The sequence below is a fragment of the Oncorhynchus clarkii genome, chromosome 22, assembly GCF_045791955.1.
Source record: "Oncorhynchus clarkii lewisi isolate Uvic-CL-2024 chromosome 22, UVic_Ocla_1.0, whole genome shotgun sequence".
NCBI classification, from domain to species: Eukaryota; Metazoa; Chordata; class Actinopteri; order Salmoniformes; family Salmonidae; genus Oncorhynchus; species Oncorhynchus clarkii.
Window position 1 is genome coordinate 19,463,218 of NC_092168.1, and position 12,865 is coordinate 19,476,082.

A 12,865-nucleotide genomic window follows, 5' to 3' on the forward strand; every position below is an offset into this window, starting at 1 on the left:
CCTTTAGGCCATTAAGGGTATTTCTGCTCATTTAACCCTACCACTCAAGTATAGCACTTCTCCCTTCCCATAGCACTTGAGGCTAAATAGACATATTTAGCTAACATATTGTGATATAACAGTTGTATACACAATGGTGGCATGTGTGTCAGGAATGCTCACTCTTCCAGTACTGTCTCACTAGAAAAGTCTGTTCCGGCTAACAGCTAGCAACATTACTGCAAGGTTCAGCCAATGCATCATGCAGAACTCTGACTCTGCAAACATATCTGTACATCTATGTCTTGTTAATCGGATGGATTATTGCTTACAAGTGCTAGATGGGCTCCCCTCGGGTCTATGCATTAGACTCTGAATCCAGAGCAGACGTTTGTACAGACATTTCTTCTTGGCAACCACATTTGGTTAAGATTGAAATTCCCTCATCTTCCCTTGATTTTGAAAAGCACATTTGTTCGACCTGAGGGGCATGTGAACGTTTGAATTTTGTCTCTTAAACTATGCACCAGCCATGCTGCAACCCTTGAAGCATTACCATGTAGCTTTTAATATAGTATTTCGTGGTCCTGACAAGACCCAATTCTACAAACACTTACATTAGGTGTGCAGTACGTAGGATGTCCGGTCCAAACAAAGTGTCAGGGCAACGCTTCTAGATACTGATTGACATAGCATCCAAGACTGTGTTCTGATCCACCTGACAAAGCATTGTGTCCACTGTATGCATGGGGAATTTCAAAATGTAATTTACATGCAAACGATCTATGTGAATTTCAAAATACAAATAGAACAATATAAAGACTTTTCTCAAAGATTGTTTGGAGTAGTAAATGCATTTAGCTGTTTATATATTTACAATATACAAATACATCAGGACTACATCTAGAGGAGCAAATGGCAGCTGTACAAGAAATACGCCTCCAAGCCTGTAATGTCTGAACATATTAGAGATCAGGTGTTTCTTCACTCTTCCCCAGTCTCCTCTGGTCATCCTCTGGGATTGTGTTGACCTCGCTACTATCCACACTGGCCAATTTGAACTGAACTGGAGTACATGTGCATGCTCTGTTGCCATAAATACTGGTGATGGCACAGCACAGTCCACAGCTGCACTAAGGAGCCGATGTGATGTCCGTGGTTGGAAACAATCCCATGAAGGCGCTCATTCGATTGCATTGGATTTAGGTAGAGCGCAGCAAATGGTGTACATCTTCATATTGGAGGGAATGAGTGATGATGTTGATTGCTGTAGTGAGAAAATGTGGATCGTTATTTTAATGGGCTTTTTTCCTCTTAGCAGCTCGATAGCCATTAAAGAGTGAATTGTCTGACATGCCGAAAAAGAAGATGGACGGTTTCGGATGGTGTTGGATGGTCATCTGTCTCCTACTGTGCACTCCCACTGATGTAAGAATTTAATCTCTTTACTCTCTCTTTTTCTTTCTCTCTGTGTCCGTCTGTGTTTCTGTCGCTTTCTCTGTCCCTCACACACACACACACATACAAACGCACGCACACACATATGTGCAGGGCCACATAAGCGCAGAGAAATGCTCTTTCCATGTCTACTGTCTCATTGGTGGGTTAATACACCGTATAAGATACTGTGTATGTTTACATTTTTAAAAGGCATGCTCAGTAATAGAACGCCACCGTTTGTTGGGAACAAATGGTGTTTGTATCCTTTTTAATTCTAGTGAATAATCTATGCAGAAAATCTCAATAACTTTGGTGAACGTTTATATTGATGAATATTCAATAAAGTGCATGTGAGATTGGCAAGGGGTCAATATGATGGCATATAGGTCCAGACACTGGTAGGTTAACATGCATTAACTTGTTAACTGATTCTTGTCACTATTGTCCCCATCCATTTATCCCTCTCTGGGGGACAAACTTAAAATCATTGAATACAAAGCAGTGTATCCTGCTTTTGCGTCCAGTGATCACCTAATGATTCAGCAATAGAACACCCACAATTTTGTTGTTTTGGCATGACATTTTGTGAACTTTGCCCCATGGTATTTGGGTTCACATTGGGTGATTTGACATGTCTTTGTACACCATTTACTTTGTTTAATTCTCCATGGAGCTCACATGGATTTAAAGGGAGTCGCTCGGCTCTACATTACGGCCTCTTCCTGTGTCCTAAATGAGGATATGGTGACTGAGCGTTTTTAATCGGTCCCCCGTTGAGTTCAAATATAGAATTCAGACACAACCCTGGGCGTAGACACATTTAAAAAAATATACTGTGTTGTTTAGCTATTTGCTTACAGCCAAATGAGTCGACAAACTAATGATGGAGATGACAGACAATCTATATACAGTCCAGTTCATTTAGCTTAAAATGACTTCTATCAAATATGAATGAGGCCTTTTTAATTTTGTGATTAGCAAAAATGTTAAATTAATAATGTTTATTAATTCCACTTAAGCTTTGCATTTATATGATTCACATGATTTTCTGCTATTAACTTGATACTCTTCCCTTGGATATTCTATATTTATTCTGTCGTGTGATGCAATGTAATGCTATGTGGTATGTTATGTTATGTAATGCACTGGGTTCTCTTACTTGTAGATCTTTGTTGTGGCTAGCCCAGAGGTGAACGAGACCCAGGAGTACGTACCGGTGAATGTTTACCACGACACAGACGTCACCAGGAAAAAGATTGTGACCGCCCAGTTTGAGTGCTACCAGAAAATCATGAAAGATAACGACCACAACAAAATAGGTAAAATGATCAAAAATGCATGACCTGTGTACAGGCACCACTGTCATTGGCATAGTGGGTCATGGTAAATTATTATTTGTGTGAGGGAAAGTGAGCGTCTGAATCCCAAATAGGGAAAAGTTGTCTTGTAGCAAAATTAGGTTGCTACATTGACATACTTATTTTTTCTTTATTGTAGAAAATTCTGAAGCTAGTACCACTCATTGTGAATGGCAACATCCTCAACCGATTAGGTAGGATAACTTGATTATCGAGTGCTTGTGCTCATGTATGAGTTTGAATCTTAAGTGGGTTAGATTCATGTTACATAAGCACTCGAGCTGAGCAACTGATGTCCAACGAGGAGGTATTTAATAGGGAGAAAAAAAAGCTTGTTTAGTTCATGGCTGACAAGATTTGATAATCCCACCAGTCTTATTTGTATCCAGGGAATTAACATTAGCCAATCGGCAGGTGAGGAGAGAAAAGGTGCTGAGGGACTGAGAGAAATGCCAATATATCAGTGCTGCAGTAATTTGGTGTCATTTACACAAGGGGCTTTAATCAGCCCCTTATTTGAATGCTAATCTGCTAGCGTTGTATCTGATTAGCTTTAGGCTTGAGTGATATACCATTTATACCATATACCTGGGTATTTAAAGATACCAACTGTATGATTTTCAATACATTTTATTTAACTAGGTAAGTTAGCTAAGAACAAATTCTTATTTACAATGACGGCCTACCGAAAGGCAAAAAGCCTCATGCTGGGGTATAAAAAAATATAAAGAAATAAATACATATATAGGAAAAGACACACCTCACGACAAGAGAGACAACACAACACTACATAAAGAGACACCTAGGACAACAACATAGCATGGCAGCAACACAAGAAAACACAACATGGTAGCAACACAACATGACAGCAACGTGGTAGTAACACAACATGGCAGCAGCACAAAACATGGTACAAACATTTTTGGGCACAGACAACAGCACAAAGGGCAAGAAGGTAGAGACAGCAATACATCACGCGAAGCAGCCACAACTGTCAGTAAGAGTGTTCATGATTGAGTATTTGAATGAAGAGATCGAGATAAAACTGTCCAGTTTGAGTGTTTTTTGCAGCTCGTTCCAGTTGTTAGCTGCAGCGAACTGAAAAGAGGAGCGACCCAGGGATGTGTGTGATTTGGGGACCTTTAACAGAATGTGACTGGCAGAACGGGTGTTGTATGTGGAGGATGAGGGCTGCAGTAGGTATCTCAGATAGAGGGGACTGAGGCCTAAGAGGGTTTTATGAATAAGCATCAACCAGTGAGTCTTGCAACGTGTATACAGAGATAACCAGTTTACAGAGGAGTATAGAGTTCAGGGATGTGTCCTATAAGGAGCATTGGTGGCAAATATGATGGCCGAATGGTAAAAAACATCTAGCCACTCGAGATCACCCTTACCTGCCGATCTATATATATACTGTATATATAATTTTTTTGTATTATTTTTAATTCACCTTTATTTAACCAGGTAGGCCAGTTGAGAACAAGTTTTCATTTACAACTGCGACCTGGCCAAGATAAAGCAAAGCAGTGCGACACAAACAACACAGAGTTACACATGGAATTAACAAACATACAGTCAATAACACAATAAAAAAGTATATATACAGTGTGTACAAAAAGGTCAGATAAGGGAGGTAAGGCAATAAATAGGCCATAGTGGCGAAATAATTACAAATTAGAGTTTAAACACTGGAGTAATAGATGTGCAGAAGATGAATGTGCAAGTAGAGATACTGGGGTGCAAAGGAGCAAAAAAGTAAAAATAACAGTATGGGGATGAGGTTGTTGGATGGGCTATTTATAGATGGGCTATGTACAGGTGCAGTGATCTGTTAGCTGCTCTGACAGCTGGTGCTTAAAGTTAGTGAGGGAAATATGAGTCTCCAGCGTCAGTGATTTTACCAGTTCATTCCAGTCATTGGCAGCAGAGAACTGGAAGGAAAGGTGGCCAAAGGAGGATTTGGCTTTGGGGGATGACCAGTGAAATATACCTGCTGGAGCATCCAATTTGCTGAGTAGAGTGTTGGAGGCTATTTTGTAAATGATGTCGCCGAAGTCAAGGATCGGTAGGATAGTCAGTTTTACAAGGGTATGTTTGGCAACATGAGTGAAGGATGCTTTGTTTGCGAAATAGGAAGCCGATTCTAGATTTCATTTTTTATTGGAGATGCTTAATGTGAGTCTGGAAGGACAGTTTACAGTCTAGCCATACACCTAGGTATTTATAGATGTCCACATATTCTAAGTCAGTACCGTCCAAAGTAGTGATGCTGAACGGGCGGGCAGGTGCTGGTAGCAATTGGTTGAAGAGCATTGTCACGGTCGTCCTCCTCTTCATCTGAAGAGGAGAGGCGAAAAGGATCAGAGGACCAATATGCGGCGTGGTAAGGGTCCATGGTAAATCTTTAATAAAGAAAGTACTGAACACGGAAAACTATACAAAACCAGTAAACAAAATAACAACCGTGAAGCTAATGCGAGCTGCGCTGAAACAAGCCATCAACATAGACAATCACCCACAAACAAACAATTGCAACCCAGGCTACCTAAGTATGATTCTCAATCAGAGACAACTAATGACACCTGCCTCTGATTGAGAACCATACTAGGCCGAAACATAGAAATGCCCCAAAACATAGAAAAACAAACATAGACTGCCCACCCAACTCACGCCCTGACCATACTAAATAAATACAAAACAAAGGAAATAAAGGTCAGAACGTGACAAGCATGCATTTAGTTTTCCTTGCATTTAAGAGCAGTTGGAGGCCACGGAAGGAGAGTTGAATGGCATTGAAGCTCGTCTGGCGGTTAGTTAACACAGTGTCCAAAGAAGGGCCAGAAGTATACAGAATGGTATCGTCTGCGTAGAGGTGGATCAGAGAATCACCAGCAGCAAGAGAGACATCATTGATGTTTACAGAGAAAAGAGTCGGCCCAAGAATTGAACCCTGTGGCACCCCCATAGAGACTGCCAGAGGTCCGAACAATACGCCCTCCGATTTGACACACTGAACTAAGTCTGAGAAGTAGTTGGTGCACCAGGCCAGGCAGTCATTTGAGAAACCAAGGCTGTTGAGTCTAAGAATGTGGTGATTGACAAAGTCGAAAGCCTTGGCCAGGTCTATGAATACAGCTGCACAGTATTGTCTCTTATCGATGGAGTTTATGATATTGTTTAGGACCTTGAGCTTGGCTGTGGTGCACCCATGACCAGCTCGGAAACCAGACTGCATGGCGGAGAAGGTACGATAGGATTCGAAATGGTCGGTGATCTGTTTGTTAACTTGGCTTTCGAAGACCTTAGAAGGGCAGGGCAGGATAGATATAGGTATGTTGCAGTTTGGGTCTAGAGTGTCTCTCCCTTTGAAGAGGGGGATGACCATGGCAGCTTTCCAAACTTTGGGGACCTTGGAGTTGCAACAATTTCGGATGATCATTATAGAAAGAGAGGGTGCAGAGTTTCTAGCCCTGCTTATTTGTAGAGGTCCAGATTTTGCAGCTCTTTCAGAACATCAGCTATCTGGATTTGTGTGAAGGAGAAATGGGGGAGGCTTGGGCAAGTTGCTGTGGGAGGTGCAGGGCTGTTGACTAGGGTAGAGTGGGCCAGGTGGAAAGCATGGCCAGCCGTAGATAAATGCTTCTTGAAATTCTTGAATTGCACATTCAAAACATCCTGGTGGAGACCGGAAGAAATTGAATCCAGTTAGTTGGATTTACCAACAAAAAAGTCCCTGGAAAATGACGACAATGGCGACATCGTGTGGAATCTGTAGGAATTGCATGCAGGTCCATAATTAATTTTGTGCCCTTTTAACAACCCATGAAAGTGACGCATGGAAATTATTTTTAGCTTTCAGAGAGCAGTTTTTCTTGCGCTTTTCGATGAAACACACGATCTGTTATAGTCACAGCCGTGATTTAACCAGTTTTAGAAACTTCAGAGTGTTTTCTATCCACACATACTAATCATATGCATATACTATATTCCTGGCATGAGTAGCAGGACGCTGAAAAGTTGCGCGATTTTTAACAGAATGTTCGAAAAAGGAAGGGGTAGACTTAAGAGGTTTAAGGGCAGAGAAAACCTGTTGGACACTAAGCAAGCTTTGTTGTAGAGCGTTTAACACAACATGCGGAGAGGGGTCAGCTGAGTATGTTATATCTAACTCAGGGCTCCAGCTATGCATCTGGTTTGCTAACTTGCTAGCTAAGTGGCGAGATGTCAAGATCAACAACAGAGACATTCAACCCCCTCCTGATCCCTGGTGCAGTACTGTAAAGTACTTAAGTAAAATACTTTGAAGTACTATTCAAGTAGCATTTTGGGTTTTCTGCACTTTACTTTACTCTAAACATTTTTTTTACTACTTTTACTTTTACTTCACTACATTCCTAAAGAAAATAATCAACATTTTACTCCATATATGTTCCCTGACGCCCAAAAGTACTCGTTACATTTTGAATACTGAGCAGAACAGGAAAATGGTTCAATTCACACACTTATCAAGAGAATACGTGGTCATCCCTACTGCCTCTGATCTGGCGGACTCACTAAACACAAATGCAAAATTTGTAGATTATGTCTGAGTGTTGGAGTGTGCCCCTGGCTATCCTTTAATTTGAAAAACATTAAAATGGTGCTGTCAGCTTTGCTATATATGAGGAATTTGAAGTGATTTATATTTTCTTTTACTTTTGATACTGAAGTAAATTTGGGCAATTACATCTACTTTTAATACTTAAGTATATTTAGAACCAAAATTGTATATATATATTTATATGTATTTTTAAAATAGTGCCCCAATCCTAATTAGCATTCAGTCACACCAGCAATCAGCTAGGGGATGTTCGCTTGGAGTCTTGACTAATTAGCAGTCCTATTACACTTATAATCAGTATTTCATTTTAGGGTAACCCTACAGGTGTAATATCAAAACTTTTTAAAGACCCTAAACATACTTAACTGACTATTTCAAACAAAACGTTATTATTTGGGGAAGTATATTTGCCACTTTTCTTTTTTCAATAATGCTTTTGACTTTAGTGTTATATTGATTTATTAAAATGTTTGTGTGGGTGGATGCTACAGTAGGAGGTATGACACATTTTCTTCAGTAGAAGGCCCAATCTTTGTCAGGGAAATGTTTTCTAAAATAAGTCTCCCCATCAAGAGCAACGTCTAGCTCTTCTATTATTTCAAGTGTTATTGTCACCACATGCCAGGGGATTGTGAATTTCAATCCAAAGCTTTAAAACCCACATCCCACCCTGTTGTCAAAAACAAAGTCTGAAACTCCCGACTATTAGATAAAAGTGAAGAAAAATAAATAATGAGACAAGCAGGGATATTTTTGTTTTTTCAAATTCAAACCCAAGGAAGGGCATTTGTATTCCTTTCTGATTCAAGGTTGTTCCCTAAGATTGATTTTAGTCAACTGGACTTTTTGGTGGATGGAAGACAGTATCAGGAAGCAGTTCTATATTTAGAAATCAGTCTGATGTGAGATGTTTCATTATCTGGGTTTTCCACAGTAATATCTCATTGCCACCATACAATTAGGGGCTTAGTCAGAATCAATAGTTGTTAATTCGTTAGTTTTGTACATAACAAACTGATAAGTAGACAAAAAACAACAAAGACATTAGCAACAAGATATTTCAGAAGATGTCTCCAATAACTTATATATGTAATGTCAACAAACAACATTAAACAATTTCATATACTCATATACAGCCTGAATTCAAAATGTATTAAATATATGTATTGTGTCGCCAATGTACACACAATAGCCCATAATGAAAAAGTAAAAATGTTTTTTTTTTCAAATGTTTGCAAATGTATTGAAAATGAAATACAGAAATATCTCAAATATTCACACCACTGAGTCAATATTTTGTAGAAGTCCTTTGGCAGTGATTACAGCTGTGAGTCTCTAAGAACTTCCCACACCTGGATTGTGCCACATTTGCCAATTATTATTTTCAAAATTCTTCAAGCTCTGTCAAATTGATTGTTGATCATTGCTTGACAACCATTTTGGAGTCTTTTTTTCAAGCAGATTTAAGTCAAAACTGTAAATTTGGCATTGTGTTCTTGGTTATTGTCCTGCTGAAAGGTGAACTCAGTCTCTGGTGGAAAGTAGACTGAACCAGGTTTTCCTCTAGGATTTTGCCTGTGCTTATCTCCATTCCATTTATGTTTTATATTGAAAAGCTCCCCAGTCCTTAATGATTACAAGCAGACCCATAACATGAGGCAGCCAACACTAACATAACACATAACGTAACATAACACATAACACAGTTAAAACCTGTTAAGACTATGGGTTCCCCTTCAGGAACTCCACCCCCCCGTTCAGCTGAAACGGTGGCGCGGGGAATGCAAAAATATTCTTAGAAATATTTAACCTCCACACATTAACAAGTCGAATACCTCAAATGAAAGATAAACACCTTGTTCATCTACCCAGCGTGTCAGATTTTTTAAATGTTTTACGGCGAAAACATAGCACATATTTATGTTAGACCACCACCAAAACAAAGACAAAAGGCAGCCATTTTGTACCACAAATGATAAAATGACAAAAAGCAGGATTAAAAAAATTATAATTCACTAACCTCTTGAAAATCTTCATCAGATGACAGTCATATGACATGTTACACAGTACATTTATGTTTTGTTCGATAATATGCATTTTATATCCATAAATCTCGGTTTACATTGACGCCATGTTCAGAAAATTCAAAAAAATGTCCGGAGGAATTATAGAAAGCTACGCCAGATAACAGAAATACTCATCATAAACATTGACTAAAGATACATGTTCTACATATAATTAAAAAGATACACTGGTTCTTAATGCAACCGCTGTGTCACATTTTTTTTTTTCGTTACGGAAAAAGCTTACCATGCAATAATCTGAGACGGCGCTCAGACGTAACAATATTCCTCCGCTATGTTGGAGTCAACAGAAATACAAAATTACAACATAAATATTCCCTTACCTTTGATGGTCTTCGATCAGAATGTACTGCAAGGAGTCCTACTTCAACAATAAATCGTTTTGTTTCACAATGTTCAATTCTAGTGTCCATGTAGCAGCACCTGCTACAACTTTCAGCTCAAATGCCCAAAAAATTACTTCTGGTCCAGGATAATTTTGCATCAAAACTTCCAAATTACATATTACAGGTTGACGAAACTGGTCAAACTAAGTTCAGAATCAATCTTCAGGATGTTATAAACGTACAAAATGAATGGCATTCCAACCGGACAATCCTAGTTCATCTGGGGCTGACTGGAACAGACAAAGCAGTCTAACGCATATGCGCCCTCAAGCACGTGAATCTTTTGTGACACCGTAGCAAATTCCTCCCCATTAGGTCAAAGTTCCCAGCAAATGCTCGATTACACTTTCTACTGAATGAGGACATCTAGTGGTAGACATAGGAAGTGTTTCCAGATCCATAACTTGTTGGGAAGGGAGGGGGCCATGACGTCAAAGTTGCCCCAACTTTCAGGATTCCAAAACTAGTTTGGAAGATTGCCTGCCCTGTGAGTTCTGTTATACTCACAGACATAATTCAAACGATTTTAGAAGCGTCAGAGTGTTTTCTATCCAATAATAATAATAATATGCATATATTAGCAATTTAGGACAGATTTTGATGCAGTTCACTATGGGCACGCAATTCATTCAAAGGGGAAATACTGCCCCCTATCCTGAACAAGTTTTAATTGCTTTGCCACATTTTTTGCAGTATTACTTAATTAAGTGCCTTGTTGCAAACAGGATGCATGTTTTGGAATAATTGTTTTATTATGCTTCCTTCATTTCACTGTCTATTAGGTTATTATTGTGGAGTAACTACAATATTGTTGATCCATCCTCAGTTTTCTCCTGTCATTAAACTCTGTAAACGTTCTAAAGTCACTATTGGGTGGTTTCCTTCCTCGCTGGGAACTGAGTTTGAAAGGATGCCTGTATCTTTGTAGTGACTGGGAGTATTGATACACCATCCAAAGTGTAATTAATAACTTCACCATGCTCAAAGGGGATTTACTGTATACTTTTTTTTAACCCATCCAATAGGTTCCCTTTTTTGCGATCCATTGGAAAATCTCGCTGGTCTTTGTGGTTAAATCTACGTTTGAAATTCACTGCTCGACTGAGAGACCTTCAAAACAAATCAAATTGTATTAGTCACATGCGCCGAATACGAGCCCCTAACCAACAATGCAGTTTTAAAAAATATGGATAAAAAAAAAAAAAAAAAGTAACAAGTAATTAAAGAGCAGCAGTAAAATACCAATAGCGAGACTATATACTGTAACAGGGGGGCACCGGTTCAGAGTCAATGTGCGGGTGGGTTAGTTAATATGTAAAGTGACTATGCATAGATGGTAACAACAGAGAGTAGCAGCAGTGTAAAAGAAGGGGTGACATTGCAAATAGTCTGGGTAGTCATTTGATTAGATGTTCAGGAGTCTTATGGCTTGGGGATAGAAGCTGTTTAGAAGCCTCTTGGACCTAGACTTGGCACTCCGGTATCGCTTGCCATGCGGTAGCAGAAAGAACAGTCTATGACTAGGGTGGCTGGAGTCTTTGACAATTTGTAGGGCCTTCCTCTGACACCGCCTGGTATAGAGGTCCTGGATGGCAGGAAGCTTGGCCCCAGTGATGTAGTGGGCCGTTTGTACTACCCTCTGTCGTGCCTTGTGGTCGGAGCCGAGCAGTTGCCATACCAGGCAGTGATGCAACCAGTCAGGATGCTCTCGGTGTGCAGCTGTAGAACCTTTTGAGGATGTGAGGACCCATGCCAAAACTTTTCAGTCTCCTGAGGGGGAATAGGTTTTGTCGTGCCTGTTGAGGGAGAGATTGTTGTCCTGGCACCACACGGCCAGGTCTCTGACCTCCTCCTCGTCGTTGTCTGTGGTCACTGTTGCGTCATCGGCAAACTTGATGATGGTGTTGGAGTCATGCCTGGCCATGCAGTCATGAGTGAACATGGAGTACAGGAGGAGACTGAGCACACACCCCTGAGGGGCCCCTGTGTTGAGAATCAGCGTGGCGGATGTGTTATTACCTATCCTTACCACCTGTGGGCGGCCCATCAGGAAGTCCAGGATCCAGTTGCAGAGGGAGGTGTTTAGTCCCAGGGTCCTTAGTTTATTGATGAGCTTTGAGGGCACTGTGGTGTTGAACGCTGAGCTGTAGTCAATGAATAGCATTCTCACATAGGTGTTCCTTTTGTCCAGGTGTGAAAAGGCAGTGTGGAGTGCAATGGAGATTGCATTATCTGTGGATCTGGAGTGGGTCTAGGGTTTCTGGGACAATGGTGTTGATGTGAGCCATGTGCAGCCTTTCAAGCACTTCATGGCTACAGACGTGAGTGCTACGGGTCAATAGTCATTTAAGCAGTTCCTGGGCACAGGCACTATGGTGTTCTGCTAAAAACATCTTGGTATTACAAACTTGGACAGGGAAAGGTTGAAAATGTCAGTGAAAACACTTGCCAGTTGGTAAGCGCATGCTCGCAGTACACGTCCTGGTAATCCGTCTTGCCCCGCGGCCTTGTGAATGTTGACCTGTTTAAAGGTCTTACTCACATCGGCTGCGGAGAGTGTGATGACACAGTCTTCCGGAGCAGCTGGTGCTCTCATGCATGTTTCAGTGTTCTTTGTCTCAATCGTGCATAGAAGTAGTTTAGTTCGTCTGGTTGGCTTGTGCCACTGGGCAGCTCTCGGCTGTGCTTCCCTTTGTAGTCTGTAATGGTTTGCAAGCCCTGCCACATCCGACAAGCATCAGAGCCGGTTTAGTGTGATTCGATCTTAGTCCTGTATTGATGCTTTGCCTGTCTGATGGTTTGTCGTAGGGCATAAGCAATATTTCTTATAAGCTTAGGGGTTAGAGTCCCGTTCCTTGAAAGCGGCAGCTCTAGCCTTTAGCTCAGTGCTGATGTTTTTATTGATCTAGTCATTGGTGCTTCATGATTTAATTTTTGCTTGTAATCAGGAGGATAGAATTATGGTCAGATTTGCCAAATGGAGGGTGAGGGAAAGCTTTGTATGCACCTCTGTGT

The 12,865-nt window shown here is 40.6% G+C and overlaps 1 protein-coding gene across 7 annotated transcripts in view; it reads left to right on the top strand.

The window, feature by feature from the left end:
- Positions 1 to 12,865, top strand: part of LOC139380527 (calcitonin gene-related peptide type 1 receptor) — a 59,581-nt gene that overhangs the window by 28,556 nt on the left and 18,160 nt on the right. For 4 of the 7 annotated variants that reach the window (XR_011628441.1, XM_071123263.1, XM_071123261.1 and 1 more), the window contains exons 2-3: positions 1,298 to 1,407; positions 2,585 to 2,738. Coding sequence is in view for 5 of the 7 variants with exons in the window: in XM_071123263.1 (XP_070979364.1) it covers positions 1,333 to 1,407; positions 2,585 to 2,738 (229 nt within the window). In the remaining 2 variants the exon portion in view is untranslated. The remainder of the gene's footprint in view (positions 1 to 1,297; positions 1,408 to 2,584; positions 2,739 to 12,865) is intronic. The other 3 variants (XR_011628442.1, XM_071123264.1, XM_071123262.1) reach the window with 1 other exon arrangement.